Genomic DNA, 22116 nt, shown 5'->3' with positions numbered 1-22116 from the left:
ATCTTTCTGGTGACTACTTTTTCATATTTAGTTTGTGTAGCACCGTGTGATCTTTCCGGTGACTACTTTTTCATATTTAATCTTTGTAGCACCGTGCCATCATTCCAGTGACTACATTTTTGTGTAGCACTGTGCCATCATTCCAGTGACTACAATTTTATATATAATTAGTGTAGCACCGTGCCATTTTCCGGTGACTACCTATTTTTTGCATATCTGATTTGCGTAGCACCGTGCATCTCTCCGGACTACTTTTCATATTTAATTTGTGTAGTACCGTGGATTTTTCCGAACTATTTTCAAATATCTGAGTTGCATAGCATCATGTGTCTTTTCAGTGACTCCTCAGATTTGATTTGTATAGTTCCATTCGTCTTTCCGGTGACTCCTCAAATCTGATTTGCGTAGGGTTGTGCCATCATTCCAACCCTACCCGTATAATTTTTCTTTTTCAGCAGGGTCGTGCCATCATTCCGACCCTACCCATATTATTTCTCTTTTTCAATAGGGTCGTTCCATCAATTCGAACTATCCTATATTATTTCTATTTTCTAGTTGGGTTGTGACATCATTCTGACCCTACCCATATAATTTTATTTCTTAGATTGTGACCACTTTCAACCATCAAATCTAATACTCCAGCGTATGAGCATGTTTCGGCCAATTTTTCGGTGACTTGTTTAATATCGACTCATCTATTGATTCCAACATGATCCATATACTTTATACTAGAATTTGAGCACTTTGTTGCTCGGGGGAGTTTAGTAGCCTTGTATGTTGATTACGTAAGTCACTCTATGGTCTGAAACAGTCTTTGCAAGCTTGGTTTGAGAAGTTCCAACACTGTAATTTTATCACTCTGTGTTTTATCGGCATTATGCATCAAATTCAGTATACATTGAGATTGACTGTCAATTTTGTGAAGTCAACTGATCAACTTGCAGATATCTCACCAAGCCCTAGACCAAGCACGTTGAGATTGATTGTCAATTTTGTGAAGTCGAGTGATCAACTTGCAGATATCTCACCAAGCTTCTCATCGGAACTCGTGTTAATTACATTTGTAACAAGCTAGGTTACATGAATTGTATGCACTAGCTTGAGGGGGAGTGTTAGAATAAGAATAAGTTTATACAATCCTATTAGAATAGGAATAGATTTATACAATCCTATTAGAATATGAATAGGTTTATACAATTCTATTAGAATAGGAATAGGAATAGAAATAGGAATACTAAATAGTATCCTACTTGGTAAAGGATTGTATTCTAGGGTCTATAAATAGGGTCTCAATGTAATAATGTAGACACAACAACAATTCAATAATATTCTTCTCCTATATTTCTCACAAGTGATGAAGAGAGAGAGGAGGAAGAGCTGAGAAAGCTCCATGAACATTTTCTAAAACAGGTCCCGATCTATTCTTTTTCTTTTTAAAAATTGCTTTTATAAGAAAAGAAGTGTCTGCTTTTTCTCCACCTCACATCACACTTCACGGACAGAGGCGACAACTTCGTCACTTCACATTGCCTAACCCTCATGAAGCGCTAAACCTCGCCTTGCTTAAGCGATGAAACTAGCACTTTCCACAACATTGTAGCTGACATGTGCTGTGGATTTGGACACTTACACCCAATGTCTTAGTAGGTTGATTGACCATAATTTTAGTAACTTGATATCTTTTTGTGATAAGCTAGAGTTAATCTCTTGTACGTATTTTTAAAAGAAAATGCAGTATAGGAAAGAAAAACCCAATTTAGGGTGTTTAACAGAAGCTCAAATAGGGAGTTGTCATTTGTTGAATTATTATCTTGGCGACAGTCGAATCACTGAGATGCATCTCGTCCTGTATTGTGATCTGTGCCGCTCTACCATTAGAATCTTAAGGGATAATAATAGGAAGGGAAAAGTCCAAAGTCCAACCAATACGTATTTCTTCTTTTCTTCAGATTTCTTCTTCCTCTGTGTCTTTTTCCTTCCTCTTTAGACTTCAGAGTTACTTCTACCTCTGTTTTTTTTTGTAATTGCTATTAAGATTTTGATTATTTATATATGCAACTAGACTACTTATCCAACTAGGACACTACATTATAATCCTTTTCCAAGTAGGATTCTATATAGTGTTCATATTCTTATTCCTATTCTAAGTAGGATAGTATATACTATTCTTGTTCCTTTTCATATTCTAACATGTTGACTAAGGTTTTTTATATCCAAACCTCCTTGTTTCTTGTTGAGAGTCAGTGAGTCCCACACTCCCACTTCACCAGATTTTAACCCTTTCTTCCTTGTTGCCTTGCCAAAAGAAATCTCTCCTCAGTTGATTCATCATCTTCTCTTTGCACTTGGGGATTGGGAATAGAGCCATCATGTAAGTTGGAAGGGCATCCATGACTGATTAATGAGTGTCAATCTGCCCCCTAAGGAGAGGTATTGACTGTTCCATCTTGCAAGCCTTTTAACACATCTCTCTAGGACTTCATTCCAAATTTCTTGGGCCTTATTCTTAGCTCCCAAAGGGATTCCTAGATATTTTTTGGAAGCAGAGCTACCTGACATCCTAGGTTTGAAGCCAGAAGATGCATATCATTTACTTGATTGACTGGATGAGGGAGCTTTTGTGCCAGTTGACATGTAGCCCAATAATAGCCTCAAAGATGGTCAGTATGGCTCTTAAGTGTCTGATTTGTTCCACTTGTGCATCACAAAAGACAAGTGCATCATCTGCATAAAAGAGATGAGTGATTTCCACCCCTCTATCATCGGAAGCATATGCAGCAAAACCCCTTATCCATCCATTTTCCTTAGCCTTTCTAATTGTGCAGTTGAGTCCCGCTATTGCAATGATAAAGAGGAAGGGTGATGAAGGATCACAGTGTCTGAGACTCCTTTGGGAGTTGAACTTTACACTGGACACACAAATTTTATCCAATTCATCCATTTGGAGCCAAAAATGTCCCTTGAAATTTTGAAAAGAAAATCTCAATTGACATGGTCGAAAGCTTTTTCAATGTCCAGTTTACAAAGGATCCCGGGAGTTTGTTGTTTTGTTCTAGAATCAACTAATTCATTTGCCAGCAAAGCTGCATCTAGGATTTGCTTGCCCTTTAGGAAGCCCATTTGATGTTCGTTCACCAATTTCCCCATAACAGTCTGCAGCCTCTCAATGTGCATTTTTTTTTTTGAAGAAGGTAACTTGCATTATGAACAAAAGGAATACTCAGAAAAGTATTCCAGTAATACTTACAACAAAATTACAGAGGGAGAGGTGTCCCTACTAAGCTTCATAAATAATCTAAAATACTAGGAATATCCTCTTCTTCTTGAGGATATTTGTGTTTACACCAGAAAAAGAAAAAGGACTAGACAGTTCATCTTCAGTTTCTGCAGAGAGCAGCTCTTGTTTTCGAAACATCTCTGGTTCCTTTCCATCCACATAGTCCACCAAATGCAGGCTGGGACAATCTTCCATCTCTCCCTGTGTCCCGACTGATTCCCATCTCTATTCCAACAAGCTAGAGCCTCTTTGATGCTCCTTGGCATAGTCCAACTTATGCCTCTTAAATTGATGAAAAGCTGCCAGAACTTCACAGTCTCTCTACAATGTAGAAAGAGATGATTTATTGTCTCAATCTCACATTCACAAAAAGAGCACCTAGAGCAAAATTGACGATCTCTTTTCATAAGGTTGTCCTGGGTGAGTGTGGCTTGTTTGGCTAGTAGCCAAGTGAAACATGCAACCTTGAAGGGTACCTTGACTTTCCAGATCATCTCCAGGGCCAGCCACTACTCTGAGAGACTGATCTTTGTGATGTCTTGTAAGCTGAACCAGTTGAAAATCTGCCTTGCTTGTCTGGTAGCCAAAATAGATTGTCCTCATTGGGAGTTATATCTTTGTATTGCTTCAGAGTGTTGAGTAGTTCAGCCACTCTGTTAATTTCCCAGTCGTTCAAGTGTCTCCTAAACCTGAGATCCCACCCTTGATTGTCTCTCATTTCTCTCAATGTGCATCTTGGATATGATCTCATAAACTCTACCTATAAGTCTTATTGGCTTGAAATCCTTGAGTTCTTTTGGTCCATGCTTCTTAGGTATCAATGCTATAAAAAGTAGCATTGAAAGATTTTTCGAAGATCTCAATGTGGTGGAAATTTTGTAAAGTTTGCATCAAATCTTCTTTCAGAGTCCCCCAACAAGGTTTGAAGAAACCCTTGGTGAAACCATCTGGGCATAGGGCCTTGTCTACCGCACATAGCCCAATTGCTTGAAATACTTCTACCTCTGTGAAGGGTCTCTCCATCCATTCTTGTTCTACTTGATTAATCTTAGAACATTCAGAGTATTCTAAAGAAGGTCTCCAGCTTTCAGTTTGTGAGTAAGCTTTGTGTAGAATTCAACCATGGCCATTTTAATTTCAACAGCTTCAATTCCCCTGTCTACGAATCTGTCACTAGTGTTATACCTTCTATGGGCTGTTGCCATCCTCTGGAATAATCTGTTGTTTCATCTCCTTGCTTAAGCCATAAGATGTATATTTTTGCCTCCAGCTTTATTCCTCATTCATGGACAAGTCCTCCAGTTTCACTAGAATTGTGGACCTTGTCATCATCTCTTCTTCACTCAAATCTCTGATGTCTTGAGTGTGATCAAGATCAGCTAATAATTGAGAATGCTGTTTTTCTTTTAACTAGCTCACCAAAGGTTAAGTTTCTGTTTTAGCGTCTTTAATGTGATGCTAAGTCTGTAATCCTTGTACCATGAAATCATTCCACCAGCTTTGGATTAAATCATTAAAATTTTCCCATTCAAGCCACCAATTCTCAAACTTGAAGTAAACATTTTTTTCCCAATTGCCACATTCTAGGATGATGGGGCAGTGATCAGAGACTACTCTTGGCAGTATTTTCTGTCTGATGGCTTTAAAGGACTCTTCCCATTCCATGGAGTTGAGGAATCTATCTAATTTTTCTGCACTATGATGACTTATACCTCTGAACCAGGTGTAATTCCCTCCAATCAGGTGAGGATCATGTAATTCCATGTCTTCAATTCAGTAAAAAAAACAACCATATTGTTTGTGATTCTGTTACATCCCCTTCTCTCTATCATAAATCTGTGTGTATTAAAATTTCCACATGTGACCCAAGGTCCCAGACATAGACTTCTAATTGCAGTAATTTCTTTCCAGCAACTCTTCTTTGGACTATATGGAGGGAGAGATATAAAAGTGCGTTTGAGGGGCTTAGGGGCTTGAGAATGATTTTTATATATTGGAGGAATAACTTGCTGTCTCTATTTTCCTTTTGGTGCTCCCGTGAGATCGAAATAATATTATTTACTTGATCAAAATAATGATGTTTGGTTAAAACAAACTTATGATGGTTGACTGTCCTTGCATTTTTATGAGAAAATTATTGAATACAGAAATTTAGAAAGAAAGGTCGAATACAAAAACTACGTCTTAATCCCCAACAAGTTGAGCTGGCTATATGTGAATCATCACTGATATGTTTTCCATTTAAATTTATTTCAGGCCAACATTATATATATTAATACAATAAAAAGTATGAGACGTTCTCTATTTTGTACTGGTATAAATATTTCTAATAGGGCTAAAAGACTTAGAAAGCATAGGACCTAAAGTAACTAACATGACTAAAACATATTCCCAACTAATTGGTATCTCTTGTATAGATCTTTTTCTTTCAGTGTGCCCTATTACTAAGTCTGTAAGAATTGAAGAAATTATAGGCCTTTGAGACAGAAAGTTCGAATAACTTAACTTAGCTTCAATTTCATTAATTTTTTTTGCCATTTCTGAAACACATGAATTGAAGCTGCCTTTTTGATAATTTCCTAACATTTCTTTTTTGAAGAAGGTAACTTGAATTATGAACAAAAGGAATACTCAAAAAGGTATTCCAGTAATACTTACAACAAAATTACAGAGGGAGGGGTGTCCCTACTAAGCTTCATAAATAATCTAAAATACTAGGAATATCCTCTTCTTCTTGAGGATATTTGTGTTTACACCAAAAAAAGAAAAGGACTTAGACAGTTCAACTTCAGTTTCTGCAGAGAGCAACTCTTGTTTTCGAAACATCTCTGGTTCCTTTCCATCCATATAGTCCACCAAATGCAGGCTGGGACAATCTTCCATCTCTCCCTGTGTCCCGACTGATTCCCATCTCTATTCCAGCAAGCTAGAGCCTCTTTGATCCTCCTTGGCATAGTCCTAGCTTATGCCTCTTAAATTGATGAAAATCTGCCATAACTTCACAGTCTCTCTACAATGTAGAAAGAGATGCTTTATTGTCTCAATCTCACATCCACCAAAAGAGCACCTAGAGCAAAACTGACGACCTCTTTTTCTATAAGGTTGTCCTGGGTGAGTGTGGGTGAGTGTGGGCCAGTTGAAAATCTGCCTTGCTTGTCTGGTAGCCAAAAAAGATTGTCCTCATTGGGGGTTAAATCTTTGTATTGCTCCAGAGTATTGAGTAGTTCAGCCACTCTGTTAATTTCCCAGTCGTTCAAGTATCTCCTAAACCCGAGATCCCACCCTTGATTGTCTCTCATTTCACTAATTGTGGATACCTTTTGAAGGCTCAGGTTGAACAAGTCAAGATACTTGTTCTTCAGAGTTTCTTGTCCAGCCCACACATCTTCCCAAAATAATGTTTTTCCCCCATTTCCCACCTTGATTTTTCAGTTGTTTGCAAACTTGATCCACTGACTTCTAATAGACCTCCATACTCCAGTCCCATACGGTTGTGTGGGCATGTAGGTAGTCCATTTGTTCTCCATTCCAAACCTAGCCTTGATTGTCTCCTTCCACAGTGCTTGTTCCTGTGATGCAAATCTCCATAGCCATTTCATCAGAAGGCTTCGATTCTGCAATTTTAGGTTCCTTATCCCCAGACCCCCTACATTTCCTAACATTTCTTTCTAGAGTCCCTTTCAGTTGCACCTGCAACATTAGTGCTATCAAACTGTCGGACATCCCTTTCAATTGGTCCACATCAATCTCATTGTAGACTGTCATTGTAGAGTATCCTTACCTGTTTGATTTTTTCATGGTTTTGTCTTCAATATATATCTAATTTTATTTTTTTGATAATCATGGTGTTCGGGCCAGCTTGCATGCACTTCGATTAATTTAATCATGGTGTTCGGGCTAGCTTGCATTTACTTCGATTAATTTCATGGGGTACTTACTACCTCCCACCAGCACAGGTACCGGGTAACTCTGTCCCCCAAGGCTTGGACAGATGAGAAGAAATCACTTGATTTTGCCTCTGCTGGGATTTTCACTGAGACCTCACGGTTCTCGGTCCACTTCATTGACTATCTATAGATATCTCATTTATCTTGTCATTTATTCTTTATAATCTTTAATGAGACCCTTCGGGGTGGCCCAGTGGTTTGAGCTTGGGACTTCCATGTTCGAGGTCTCAAGTTCGAAACCCCTTGCCAGCAAAAGCAAGGGGGTTTGCCTTCTGGGTCGAGCTCATCGCACCAGGCTTGCCTAGTGCGGGTTACCTCTCCTATGTGGTTTGCGAGCTATTGCATAGGAGCGGGGGTTTTACCTTGTGTGCACCCAAAGGGTAGCGGCTGCGGGTTTCCCTTGTCATAAAATAAAAATAAAAATAATCTTTAATGATTTATGCTTGTCATTATCCAGTGCTCCTGCCACTGTTTACCTAGTTATTAGCCAAAAAGATAGTAATAAAAGAAGAACATTAAGAAGAAGGTTACTGATAAGATGCTCTATAAATAAATGAGGCTCTTGTTATAGCTTTATAAAAAGAAGAAAAAGAAATCAACTGTAGATGCTAGTTCATTAATAGCATGCTGAAGTATATGATCACATTAGAAGCTGGAATCCCATGTGCTTTCTGTGTTATTGCCAAGTACTGACTTGAAGGGATTTGTCTGATTAACATAGTTTGTTTTCTATATCAAGTCGAATCTTTCTTCTTATGAGTTCCCTTATTATTATTATTTTGGCATGAATAACTTCTTATCTTTTAAGCTGGAGTCTGGGCCAAGAAGATTTTATACATTCTTTTCTTTCATCACATTGAACTGCTATGGATTAATGTAGATGAAGTGAAATTCAATATGTGAAGACAACATTGTATATGCTTAACCTTTCACTCATTTTTCTTTTCTTGAAGCGAAACCTACATTGCCGACAAACTTTGAGGAAAATACTTGGGCAACTCTAAAGTCAGCTATTAGTGCAATATTCTTGAAGCAGCCTGATCCATGTGACTTAGAAAAGCTTTATCAGGTGCATGTTAGCATTGCTTTCTAATAGTGTTGCTTATAACAGTGTGCTGATTGAGTTTTCTGTTGTTGATAGGCTGTGAATGACCTTTGTCTGCACAAAATGGGTGGAAATCTATATCAACGAATTGAAAAAGAGTGTGAATCACACATAGCTGCAGCGCTACGTTCTTTAGTTGGCCAAAGTGAAGATCTTGTAGTTTTCTTGTCGCTTGTTGAGAGGTGTTGGCAGGATTTTTGTGATCAGATGTTGATGATTCGTGGAATAGCTTTGTATCTTGATAGAACATATGTAAAACAAACCCCAAATGTGCGTTCACTGTGGGATATGGGCTTGCAGCTTTTCCGCAAACATCTCTCTCTTGCCTCAGAAGTAGAACACAAAACTGTTTTTGGCCTCCTACAGATGATTGAGACCGAAAGGTTAAGAAATTTTCATGGTTGAATTTAATGATCTTGCGATTGGTGGGTTCATCTTGATTGTTTATATATGTGTTTCTATTGGATGTCTGGTTGCATTGTGCTTAACTAGTTCAAGTGACTACTCCTACTACCTAAAGTATTAGAAGAATGAGATCTTAAGTGCATATTATCTATTGGAAAAAGAAATAGGTTCTGTTGTAGAGGTAGGGAATGAGAAGTCGTTTGACCTGACATGCATCAAATGTTGCTTTGCCTCTTCAATGCCATGTTTGACAGTATCAGAGTTTCTCTCTTTCATTTGGGAATGAATGAAAAGAAGATAGCTAAAGCTTAGGTTTTTTTCTTCTCTTTATCTTCTGGAGGAGCTATGTTGTATGAGGCTGAGAGTTCGCCGGTCAAGAACTCGCACATCCATAAAATGAGTGTAGTGGAAATGAGAATGTTGAGATGGATGTGTGGCATACTAAGAGAGATAGGATTAGGAACGAAGATATTCGGGATAAGGCAAGATTAGCCTTCGTGGTGGACAAGGTGAGATTGAAATGGCTCAGACATGTGAAGAGGAGATGCAAAATGTCCCAGCGAGGAGATATGAGAAGTTGGCGATTGTGGGTCTGAGGAGAGGTAGAGGTAGACCGAAGAAGTATTGGCGAGAGGTGATTAGATGGGACATGACACACCTGCAGCTTATTGGGGACATGATGCTAGATAGGAGGATTTGAAGGTCGAGGATCAGGGTAAAAAGTCAGTAGGAAGTGGAGAGTTGTCTTGTTTCCCTTATCAGTATTATTATTATTATTATTACTTCTTCCACTATCTTGTTCTTCGCTTTTATTATTGCTTGTTGTTTCCTTTGTTTTGGTTATCATATTATTTTGTTTTGTAATTGTTCTACTCTCCATTATTTTCTGCATGGCTAGTTCACTGGTGTATTTCCTTTTCTTACTGTTTTGATATGCTTTACCTGAGTTGAGGGCTATCGGAACAACCTCTTTACCTTCACCATATAGAGGTAAGGCTGCGTACGCACCACCCTCCCCAGGCTCCACTTGTGGGATCACAATGGGTATGTTTTTTTTTTGTTTGGGTGGGTGGTCTATTCGAGAAGATACTGCGTTTTTATAATTTCAGCCTTCTGGTATATTTCATTCTGGTTTTGTTTTTACAGATTAGGTGAGGCAGTTGATAGAACTCTGCTTAACCATCTTTTGAAGATGTTCACTGCCTTGGGGATTTATGCTGAAAGTTTTGAAAAGCCATTTCTTGAGCGTACTTCTGAGTTTTATGCTGCTGAAGGCGTCAAATACATGCAACAGTCAGATGTTCCAGATTACTTGAAGCATGTGGAGGTGTGCTTCTCCACTCCTTGTACCCTGATGTTTTTAGCTACAAATGTTAATAATGGATTTGTTTCTCTCTTTTGTTAATAATACCCTCTCCGTCCATAATATCACCTTGTACTCCCTCTGTGTTGGGTGGCAAATGGGCAGTTTGGGCCAAAGTTGGGCTGGTCAAGATGGGCTGAATGAATCGATGGGTCAATGCCCAATATTGCCCAAAGCTTGCTTGGGTCAAGAAGGGTCATAACTCCCCATTTTGACCAGAATTTTATTGTTTCTTTTTAGAGATATTAGTAAATTTTTTAAACCAAATAGCCGCAAGCAAGTCATCATAAATGTTATATTATAAAATTTTATAAATTTATCTATTTACACAACCATGAGCTTCAAAAATGTAATTTTTAGCCAATTAAGGATTATCTTATCTATGACATTTACCAGTTTTTTTAAAAAAGGATTATCTTATCTATGCAGATCACAGATTCATGCTAATATTTTTTTTTGAAACTGGTAACGTGTATTCATCAGCATTAAGGGTATGCTAGCCACCTCCAAAAGTGTGATTACATAGATAGCTAATTACAACAAACTTAGGAAATCCACTATCTGTATTTCATCTACTATACAGTGCTCTTTACACCAAAAACATAAAGTAGAAATACATTTTCCTTTGATCTTCTGAATGGAGTTTGATCTGCCTTTGAAGATTCTCTCATTCCTCTCCTTCCATATAGTCCAGCATATGCAAGCTGGGACAGTTTTCCACCATCTCTTTTGGCTTTTGCTCCCTCCCCTTCTGATCCAGCAACTCAATAGATCAGCTGTGTGCTCTACCATTGTCCAGCTTTCCCCAGCCAAGGTGATGAATAAGGACCAGCCTGGGAGGTTACTTTATAGTGGAGGAAAAGGTGGCTGTTTGTTTCAATAGCTTCCATACAATGAGGGCATATGGAAGCTAAGTTAGATTTCCTTTTCTGTAAAGCTTCATGGGTAAGACATGCTTTCCTTACTACAACCAGGAGAAACATTTCACCTTATTAGGTGCCATGCTTCTCCAAATAGCTTTCTAGGGACTTTCTGTCTCTTCCTGTCAGTTTTGAAAGGCCCCTCCTGGAGACTGTTGACTGAGAATTTGCCATCTGTGTTGTGACTCCATCTGATAATATCAGGGTCATTGGTAGTTCCTATGAAGGTTCCTATTCTACCAAGTAGAGCAACCGCTCTCTCATCCTCCCAATCATTCAAAATCTTCCTGGAAATTAGGTTCCACCTGGAGTTGTCCAGGTATCTTCTATTGTGCTATTTTGGTTGGTGCTAATGTTGAAGAGGGTGGGGAAAGCCTCTTGCAAAGTGCCCTCTGACCATTCCCAGTTATCCTTCTAAAACAAGATTTTTCTACCATTGTTGACTTGGGAAGGTAATGTCCTTCCCAAGGTTGGTCCATGTGAGAATATTGTAAAAGAATATTATTGAGTTGTGTATCAACATTATTACACAAAGACTCTATTTATAGACATTATAATACAATCCTACCAAGTAGGATATCATAAACTATTCCTATTCTTATTCTTAGTAGGATTGCGTACACTTCTTCATTGTCTAACACTTCCCCTCAAGCTGGTGCATACAAATCATATGTACCTAGCTTGTTACAAATATAATTAATACGAGGATTGATGAGGGACTTGGTGAAGATATCTGCAAGTTGATCACTTGACTTCACAAATTTTGTAACAATATCTCCGGAGAGTATCTCTTCTCTAACAAAGTGACAATCAATCTCAATGTGCTTAATCCTCTCATGAAACACTGTATTTGATGAGATATGAAGGGCCTTTTGATTATCACATATAAATTCCATATGACCGGTTTCTCCAAGTTTTAGTGCTCTCAACAACTACTTGATCCAAACTAGCTCACAAGTTGCTACAACCATTGCTCGATATTCTGCTTCTGCACTAGAACGAGCAACCACAGTTTGTTTCCTACTCTTCCATGACACCAAATTACCTCCTACTAAAACACAATATCTAGATATAAAACATTTTTCATAGGGTGGTCCTGCCCAATCAACGTCTATATATATATCCGGTGATATGCTCATGGCCTTGATCCAAGAAGAGTAGTCCTTTATTGGGAGCTGACTAAAATATTGCAGAATACAAATAACTGCATCCCAATGACTATCACAAGGGGAAGTCATAAACTGACTTACAACAGTCACAAGAAAAGAGATGTCAGGTCTAGTCATTGTGAGATAATTTTTCTTTCCAACCAACCATCTATACCTTTTAGGATTACTGAGTGCCCCCCCCCCCCCTCCTCGGGTCCTGGAAGGAGGTTAACATTCGGATCCATAGGAGTATCAAATCAATGAGTCTGCATCCCATCATTCCTGTTTCCTCAATAATGTCTAAGGCATACTTGTGTTGAGAAATAACAATACCCTATCTAGACTGAGCAACCAACCTCAATGTTGTTAGCAAATTTTGGTAGTCTCCAACATATCCTTTATGCTGAGGAAACATTACCAATTCAAAAAAAAGAAGAAGCTACCTTCATTTCTAGAATAATGAAGGTTTTGAAGTGGGGTTTTTACCCTGTGCACACCCAAAGGGTAGCGGCTGCGGGTTTCCCTTGTCATAAAAAAAAAGTATAACAGTAAAGCCTTCTAATTGATTGCCTAATTAAGACCTCTACTTTATAACCTTTTAAAATTAGTATTTAGATAATAAAAATACTACATAATACCATAAAAGTACTAGAAATTGTATCTTTTTTATATTCAAAAATACATAAATAATGTATTAAAAAGCTATTGTAAAGGAAAAGTATCATATAAAATAAAATAAAAAAGTATTAAGAACACATAATGACATAAAAAGTTATTGAGAGGAAGTTTATGACATTGAACTTAGCATTTTTATTTTTTTGATGAAGTAAGATGTTGTATTAGAAAGGCATCAAGGAGATGCAAATTACATAGACAAAAACATGGTTAAATCCTGAGAACAGAAACACCTATTTAATCAGGGAGTTATTAACAAGCAAAAGAATGATCGCTAAGCCATATTGAGGGAGCTAATGAAATCTAAGAGGGGTAATATATCATTTATAGGGGATAAGTTGCTCCAATGGAAGAGATTAATTAGGCAAAAGGATTTCAAACTGCTATTGGAGTTGAGATACCATCAAAACATCTGAGATTCCTTTCCTTCCAAATACACCAAAAAATACATGATGGAATCATTTGCCAGGTCTTCTTGATGGGGCTATCAACTTCTCTAAGACTTCAACTTCCAACTACTTCTTTGACACTTTGCGGGAGAATCCAGTTGATCCCAGCAATGGAAACAAACATATTCCAAAGAGCTGCTGCCACTGGACAGTGCAGCAATTGAACTTAACATCTTACAAATATGTTTAGGAAGGTCAACTTTGAAATATTTTATTAATTTTCTTATTTGAGTGAACTTTGATTACAAAAGAATCAAATTATTGGGGTTAAATGTTGGATATTGATGAGTTGAGTTTGGGCTGCTTCGTCATGGGTTAAGATGGTTTGTGCCCGAACTTAGCCCATTTGTAATATAGCCCATTCTGAATCCATTAAAACTTGGTTGGTTTTTGGCTGGTGAAATGAGTTTGGGCTGAATTGGCCACCCCACTCTGCGTCAATTTATATGGCGTACTTGACGAGTCACAAAGTTTACGAAACAAAGACTTTTGAAACTTGTTTTCTTAAATATGCTATGAACATTTGTGTGGTTATAAAAGCTTGTCATTGAGGGTAAAACGGAAATTCAAATTAGATTGTTTCCCAATTTAGAAAGTTTTTTTGTTTTGTTTCTGGAACATACTTGTATGTAAGTAACCATTCCAGTATAATTATTTTCACAATAGATATTCTTCGACCATGATTTGCTCAAATGACACTTGCACTTTTGGCTTTTTAAGTTTGTGGTTATTTTTTTTGTAATTTTTTAATGTATAAATCTTGTCTGGGATAATAAGTGAATTAATTTCCAAAATCAAACTCGAAAGTGGTCAATTGACCTTCATAATCCCAATTCTTCACTGCAGGTAAGGTTACATGAAGAACATGACAGGTGCTTACTCTACCTGGACGCAAGTACAAGAAAACCACTAATAGCAACTGCAGAGAGGCAACTTTTAGAACGACACATTTCTGCAGTTCTTGATAAGGTGTTTATTCTGGGATACCTTATCTATTTATTTCTTGCCGGTGGATTTACAAGGTGTTTTCTTTTTAAATTGTATCCTTCAACTATCTCTCCAGGGTTTCACAGTGTTGACGGACGGTAATCGTATTGAAGATCTCCAAAGGATGTATATGCTATTTTGCAGGGTCAATGATCTCGAATCTTTAAGGCAAGCCCTTAGCTCATACATCCGAAGAACTGGTCAGAGCATTGTGCTAGATGAAGAGAAAGACAAAGATATGGTAGCCAGCCTCTTGGAATTTAAGGCATCTCTTGATACAATATGGGAAGAAAGCTTTTCTAAGAATGAAGCTTTTAGTAACACTATCAAGGATGCATTTGAGCATCTCATTAACATCCGCCAGGTATAGTTACTATTCACTAGGCCTGTCTGCTTTATATATGGATTGATGATATGGTCAGGTATCATTTTTGTAATAGTAGATTAGAGATCATCATATTTGATTAGTCTAGATTATAAACTGAGAGGAGGCCGTTTGAAATGGTTTGACCATATTCCAGGTAGATCTTCGGATACACATGGTCGCTAAATGCCACACTTCAATGGTTAAAGGTGATAAAAGGGGCCAACGTAGATCTAACATAATATGGATGGAAGTATATAAAAAGACCTACAATATCTTGCAAATAATGGAGACATAGCTAAGAACATATTGTAATGGAAGCAAATTATACATATGGGAAAGAAAAAATTAAGATTAAGGTTTAGTATAACTGTATGTTATGTTGACGAGTGGTTCATGTTTGCCGCATGTCTTTTTATTGTGCTTGGAGATCTGTATATTTGTCTGAGGATAAATGTGAAATTTAGAGAACCTCTAATTGTAGAGAATTTCTTTGCCAGTCTAAAAATCAAATTATATTGTATTCAAATAATGAGCCTAAATAATGCAAAATAGATTCAAAGGATTCCCTTGAGTCACCTAATTCAGGAAAGGTAGTTGATTGTTTATTGTTATGGTCAAATGTGGTGTTGATTAGCAATGCAATATCTCTTGGGTAGCTGCTGTCAAATGGAAGTATTATCTCATCCACTTTTGTTTGTTGCAATAAATCATTGATACTGTTATTCACAAATATACTATACACACGTAAGTGATTATTTAACTCTTTTTATTTTTGGATATAGCTCTGAACATGTTCCAATGTTTTCTAGGGTTTGATGCATTATGTTGTATCACTTGGCAGGAACATGGTCTCTCTCTTTTCATTTGGCTCTGTGACTATTAATGCCCTTATGTTATAATCTTCTATCAAACCAACTTCATTCATAGTTCCAGTAATTAATTATATCTAAAATGTTCCTCCAGAGGACTAACTTTTTGGAATATATTTTGATGGGATGGTGCATTATGTTCAATACACTCTTGAGTATTCTAATGTTATTTACGTGTATATTTGTCATCGTGGAAAATAATTGAATATATGCATGGAAGGTATATGGTATTTTTATAATGAAATACAGGGGAATGAGAAGAGATGTATCAAAACTACCCAAAGGGAATACATAAAAAACTTGAAATGCTCTCAGGCACTTTTATCGAGACATCCTTTTAAAAGATCCCCCTTCTCCGGTGGTCTTCAACCACTAGAATCTTCCCTACCTTTTGTTTTTGTGAAAGCCTTTTTTTCATCATGGAAAATTATATTTACTTTCAACTAGGTGGGAAATCTTCTGACATTGCAGAGACTAGTGTTTTCTGATACATGGTTTGAATGAGTGGAAAGCTCTAAGTACTACATCAGGAGGATGACTTTGAGCAAAGGGGCTCTGGGTTTGCTATGCAGAAGGTTGCGAGAAGCATCAGAAGTCGGGTAAACTGCTAAAGACATGGAGAGGCCGAGATGTTTCTACTGATATCTTTTGCTCCTTGAAGTTCAACAAGCTTGGTCGTTTTCTGTCAGTCATTACAGTTAATGGACAAATGAAGTCAGTTATTATTAGTCATTACTGGTTTTGGATTTGAGTGCTTGGTCTACCTCTTCAACTATAGTCCGAGAATATTATGATAGAGATAGGAGATGAATGTGGGGAATGGCTTGCAACAAAAGGAGTCACGATAAAAAAATCATCTGCGATGGGTTTGAATCAAATTGAAAGGCCCCATCAAAAATATTCCTAGGGAAGTTGAAATCCAAGATGGTGGTTTGATTTTTTCCCTTCCAGTTTGGGTTGAAGCTCCAGCAAGATTTCGCAGATCTGAGGTGGTTGAGCTCGACAGCCAAGAAGTCAGTCCTAGATCAGAAAAGGAAAGGATAAAGTTGCTGACTCCACAAAGCAGATATTGACTTCCCAGATATTTGGGCTAGGGAGAGAGGGAAAGGATCCTATAGATAGTGATATGCATTTAAGGAATATGGTGGGGTCTAGTAGCCATGTGAATAAGGTTTTCAAAATATGCCCCTACTCAAATAAGGGTTTTATTTTGTCTGAAAGTAGTGGGCCAAAATTGCATGTAATATTGAGCCTTTTAACCCAATACGGACAACCGAAAAATCTGAGCCCAAAAAACTTTTAACTGTGGAGCCTTTTACCAATTTCATCACTACGCATCTGGTCACACAACAACAACAATTGTAATACGATAGTTGCAAAGAAGAAGAAGCTTTGATGCGAACCACCAAGCCTCCTTCCACAACAATTACAGTGCAAACAGGGGAAGAAGACATGCAAGGGGAAGATATCTCTGGCTGTAATGACACAAGGAAGAAGGTCATCAGTTCACATCGTTTACAAACATAATTCTCTGGCCAGGAGAATGACAACAACATGTAACTGGAGTCCAATAAAGATCCAGTTCCGCTACAAATTGAAGAAGGGATCAGCGAGTCTGAAGTGGAGAACCAAGTCACTCTGTGGGTGCAGTCGAATGTAATAAAACTGAGCCAAAATTTTGGTGCTTCTTTTAAGGGCTGCCAAGAAATAGCCTTAGAAATGCTTAAGAGAATTGACAAAAACAAGGGGGTCATCCAGTAAGAAGACAAAATCTCAAATATTGAGAACAGTTTGGCTCCTTTACCAACGAGGTCAGAAATTTGGCATTTGATGGGAATTTCAAGGATGGGTAACCTAGGAGCAGAGGGAGGATCACACTTTTACCATCTCAATGAAGTTAGAAGTTTTGTCTTGGAACGTGAGGGGGTTAAACATGGAGAGTAAAAAGAGACTAGTAGGGGGACAATTCAACAATAAGGTGCATACATTAATGTCCTGGTAGGAACTAAATTGTGTGGGGGGGGGGGGGCTGCTGAAAGGAACTTACTTCACCTGTTATGGCATAACAGATGGTTGGAGGAGGTGCATTTGGACTAAGTTGCCTGGACTCTTCACTTTTGGTGCAGTACCCGTGCCGACACGACCTGGGTGTGGGTGGTGGGATCCATGTCCGATTTGGTCAACCAATTTTGGGTACTTTGACCAAAATCGATGGGGAAAGTTTGGACAGTTTTAATGATTATAATCAGTACAAAAGCTAACGTAAAAAGAAAGAAAATTGAATACCTTTTATAAAAGGCCTTTATAAAAGGTAGGCAGATCATGGATGCAATTTTGATTGCAAATGAATGTGTGGAGGAGAGAAAGAACAGTAGGGTGCATTGGGGCTTCCTCTGGAAGTCTTTGGAAAACATGGGCTTTGGAGGAAAATGGCTAAAATGGATTAAGTTTTGCACTACAACTATGAAGTTCTCTATTTTGATAAATGGTGCCCCCTCTGGTTTTTTCTCATCAGAGAGGACTGAGACAAGGAGATCCTTTATCTCCTTTCCTCTTTATCCTGGCGATGGATGGCCTAAATGACATGCTCAAAACAGCCCAAACAAGAGGATGGATAAGAGGATTCAATGCTAATATGAATAACAGACAAGGTCTGGCCATCTCCCACTTACAGTATGCTGATGACACATTGATATTTTGTGATGCAGACAGCTCTCAACTAAAGTACTTGAGAGTAATTCTGATCCTTTTTGAAGCCATCTCAGGCCTACACATCAATTGGGGAAAGAGCTTCATCTTTTCTGTCAATGAGGTGCCTTGGATAAACATGCTTGCAAATATTCTAGGGGGGAAGGTAGGGGATCTCCCCACAACATACTTTGGCATGCCTTTGTGTGACAAGAGCAGGTCAAAAGGTATTTGGAACAACATTCTAGAAAAGTGTGAGAAGAAGCTGGTGAACTGGAAGAGTCAATATTTGTCCTTGGGAGGAAGAGTCACACTCATCAACAGTGTGCTAGATGCTCTACCCACATATATGATGTATGTTTTCCATATGCCTGCAAATGTGATTGACAGAATGGATGCAATTAGGAGGAATTTTTTGTGGCAAGGAAATTGTGATCCTAATAATCATAAATTCCATCTAGTGAAGTGGGACCAAGTCATTCTCAGCAAAAAGGAAGGAGGTTTGGGGATTAGGAATCTGAAAATCCAGAATCAAAGCTTACTTATGAAGTGGTTATGGAGATTTGCCTCACAAGAACAAGCTCTCTGGAAGGAAACAATAAAGGCTAGGTTTGGTATGGAGAATTTGTGGATCACCAACATGTCCACACAACCCTATGGATCTGGAGTATGGAGATCCATCAGAAATTTATGGATCAAATTCTTTAACAAATGCAAAATCAAGGTAGGGAATGGTGGAAGGACTTTGTTCTGGGAAGACAAATGGGTGGATCAGGTGACTTTGAGAAATAGGTTCCCTATTTTGTTCAACATGAGCCTTCAAAAAGAGGCTACAATCAGAGAAATGAGAGATAATCAAGGGTGGATCTAAGGTTTAGAAGACATCTAAATGATTGGGAGGTCAATAAAATAGTTGAGCTACTCAACATTCTAGGGCAATGCAAGATCTAAACACAAATGAGGACAATCTATTTTGGAATTCAGATGAGCAAGGCAGATTTTCAGTTGGCTCGGCTTATAGAAGCTCACAAAGACCTGGTACTCATATAGGTGGATGGCCTTGGAAGTGAGAGATGGAAGATTTTCCCTGCCTGCATTTGGTGGTCTATATGGATGGAGAGGAACCAGAGATGTTTTAAAAACAAGAGCTGCTCTATGCAGAATTTGAAGCTGAATTGCCTGGTTCTTTTCTTTTTTTGGTGTAAACATGAATATTCTCAAGATGCAGAGGATATTCCTAGTATTTTAGAGTTCTTATGACCTCCATAGGAGTTCTTTGCTTTTTGCAACTTTTGGATGTAAGTATTATATGTATTCTTTTGTTTATAATACAAGTTACCTTTCTCAAAAATAAAATTCCATATCACTCCCTTTCCTTTAATCACCTTCCATGATTCTCCTCAAGTTCTCCACATAATATCTCATAATTTAGGATTGATAACTCTACTTTTTAGATATTTTAATTATTTTAGGCGGATCCTCCCATCCGTATCCATATCCCCAAATCTTAAAAATTAGGTCATGAAGGATCTGACCTCTAGATCTGCACCCGTGTTCGAGCAACTTAGCATGTGGATGCAATAGGGAGAAGTGGAGGCATTGTGGTGATGTGGGATAAGAGATACGGGGAATGTTGAAATCAGATGATTACTTGTAAGCTTGTGTAGGTATCACCCAAGATTTCACTTGGTACTATGGTGATGTGGGATAAGCGATATGTGGAAGGGGAGTTAGTTGAGTGTGGAAATCAGATGCTAACTTGTAAGCTTGTTGGTATCACCCAAGATTTCATTTGGTACTTAGAGTGTTGTCTATGCGATTGTGATAAAGTGGAAAAGGGAGCTTTGGTGGGAATTGGTTGTTGTCAGGTGCCAATTTGAAGGGCCTTGGGTGCTTTGTGGAGATTTCAACATTACTTGATGATACTCCCAAATTACACCTCCCAAAAAAAGTATAAAGTGGTCGTTGTTCAAATATAGAACCTAACAAAGGTTAGGGTGGATCCTACGAGGAATATGGTTTGGACTTAATTCAATTGCTATTATTCGTGCTCCTTAGTCATATTATTTCCGAAAGGGGGGGGGGGTTTGTGTAACATAACTAGTTTTATTATTGTCACAAGTAGCAAGTTCACGTGTTTTGAATCAATAAAAGACGAAACTAGGGTTTTGTGATCCACATGAATTCATAACTATAACCAGATATTAATAACCCTTTCTAGTGTGTAGCATGCAAGGACCGACAAGTTAAGTTCACCTAAGTGGTTGGTCCCCTAAATAAGTGAATATCACCATACAACTTGGTTTGTCTATGGGTGAATATGTTACTAATCCTTACCCTTGATTCCAAATTAACTATTTTTGGACAAGGTCAAGCTATTAGATTTGGGTCAAGTAACAAGTAACAAAGTAGCAAGTTCACGTGTTTTGAATCAGTAAAAAACGGAACTAGGGTTTTGTGATCCCCATGAATTCATAGCCAATACAAAATATTAATAATCCTTTCTAGTGTGTAGCATGCTTAAGTTCACCTAAGTGGTTGGTCCCCTAAATAAGTGAATATCACCACGCAACTTGGTCTGTCTACGGGTGAATGCGTTACTAATCCTTACCCTTATTCCAAATTAGCTATTTCCGGACAAGGTCAAGCTATTAGTTGAGGGTTGATAGCCCCAAATCTCTATTGTAGAATCCCTTTTCCATTCGTTACCTCCTTGGTCCGACAAGTAAGAATAAGACGAGTTCTAACATTGACCACTGTTAAAAAGCAATCAAAGCGAAGGTAAAAACAATAAATGCATGCACTCTTTTTAAGGTTTAGTAAGTATTAGGTCTACTTCGTTAATCTTCCATGGTTCCCACAACCCTAGTTGTGGATTTAGCATACTCATGCTTGTATGATAACGATCAGTGATAAATAAATTATGCATAACCATACACTTACTAGATGAATAGTAGAAATCCAGAATCTCAAAAAACCCAAATTAAATGTGTAATTGTGCTCCAAAAGTCTAGAATAAAAGCAAAAGAGTTGTTTACTTCTATTTCTTGTACCAATACGTACATAATAATGCAAAAGAAAACCTAGGAAAAGTATTTATAGACATCAAAAATCTATCCAAATAAAATCAGGAACACTGGGTTCAAAAACTTCTACGGACCCATTTACGGGTCGTGGTCTCTTCTATGGCTCGTGGAATCTCTCTCATAGATAGCAGTCAAGGCATAGTCTCAGGACTTCTCCACGAACATGATCTATGGCCTGTGGAAGCTTTTACTCCTCGTGCTTTCCCTTCGTAGAACTCAGGATTTTTAGTGCACTCTCAGCATCTTGACTATGATTAGCTTCTTTGGCTCGTAGATACTAGTACGGCTCGTACTGATCACTCGTACAACTCAGGGTCTTTTCCCATCTTTCAAAACTTTTTCTATGATCCAAGTCTTCGCCTCGTGGATGCAATTACGACCCGTACTGCAAACTCGTACATTTCAGTCCCTTTTTCACCAATTTTTGAACCTCTATCTACGGATGCATCTATGGCTCGTAGACAACTCTCATAATTCCCAAAAAATCGCCTGTACAGTTCCTACACTTGCACTTGGTTCCCGAATCCTGTTTTCCTGTAAAACAACTAGAGACCACATCAAATCTACTAAAATGCGCTAGAGAACTTGCACAAATTCTAAGTTTTAAGCATCACAAGTGCCGTAAATCCACGGCACATCACTAGATATCCTTCTGAGAGAGCAAATTGTAGCAGAATCACTGGGGCAATGGCAGAATTCTCAGAATGGATCAATGACATGGAACTGGTTGATCCTCCTCTATTGGAGGATCTTTCACTTGCCGAAGGGGAGATAGTCATAGGAGAGCATCCAGAATTGATAGATATCTTTTTTCACATCAGTGGGAAGAG

At 38.1% G+C, this 22116-nt stretch overlaps 1 protein-coding gene across 1 annotated transcript in view; it reads left to right on the top strand.

Moving 5' to 3' along the window:
• Positions 1-22116, top strand: part of LOC102605478 (cullin-4-like) — a 40388-nt gene that overhangs the window by 6681 nt on the left and 11591 nt on the right. The window contains exons 2-6 of the mRNA XM_006361486.2: positions 8178-8293; positions 8366-8712; positions 9881-10061; positions 14136-14258; positions 14353-14640. Of these exons, the coding sequence (XP_006361548.1) occupies positions 8178-8293; positions 8366-8712; positions 9881-10061; positions 14136-14258; positions 14353-14640 (1055 nt within the window). The remainder of the gene's footprint in view (positions 1-8177; positions 8294-8365; positions 8713-9880; positions 10062-14135; positions 14259-14352; positions 14641-22116) is intronic.

This window comes from Solanum tuberosum, unplaced genomic scaffold, assembly GCF_000226075.1.
Source record: "Solanum tuberosum cultivar DM 1-3 516 R44 unplaced genomic scaffold, SolTub_3.0 scf00359, whole genome shotgun sequence".
NCBI lineage: Eukaryota > Viridiplantae > Streptophyta > Magnoliopsida > Solanales > Solanaceae > Solanum > Solanum tuberosum.
Note: the sequence above shows the minus strand (reverse complement) of the source record. Positions and strands in the feature narration are given on the sequence as shown.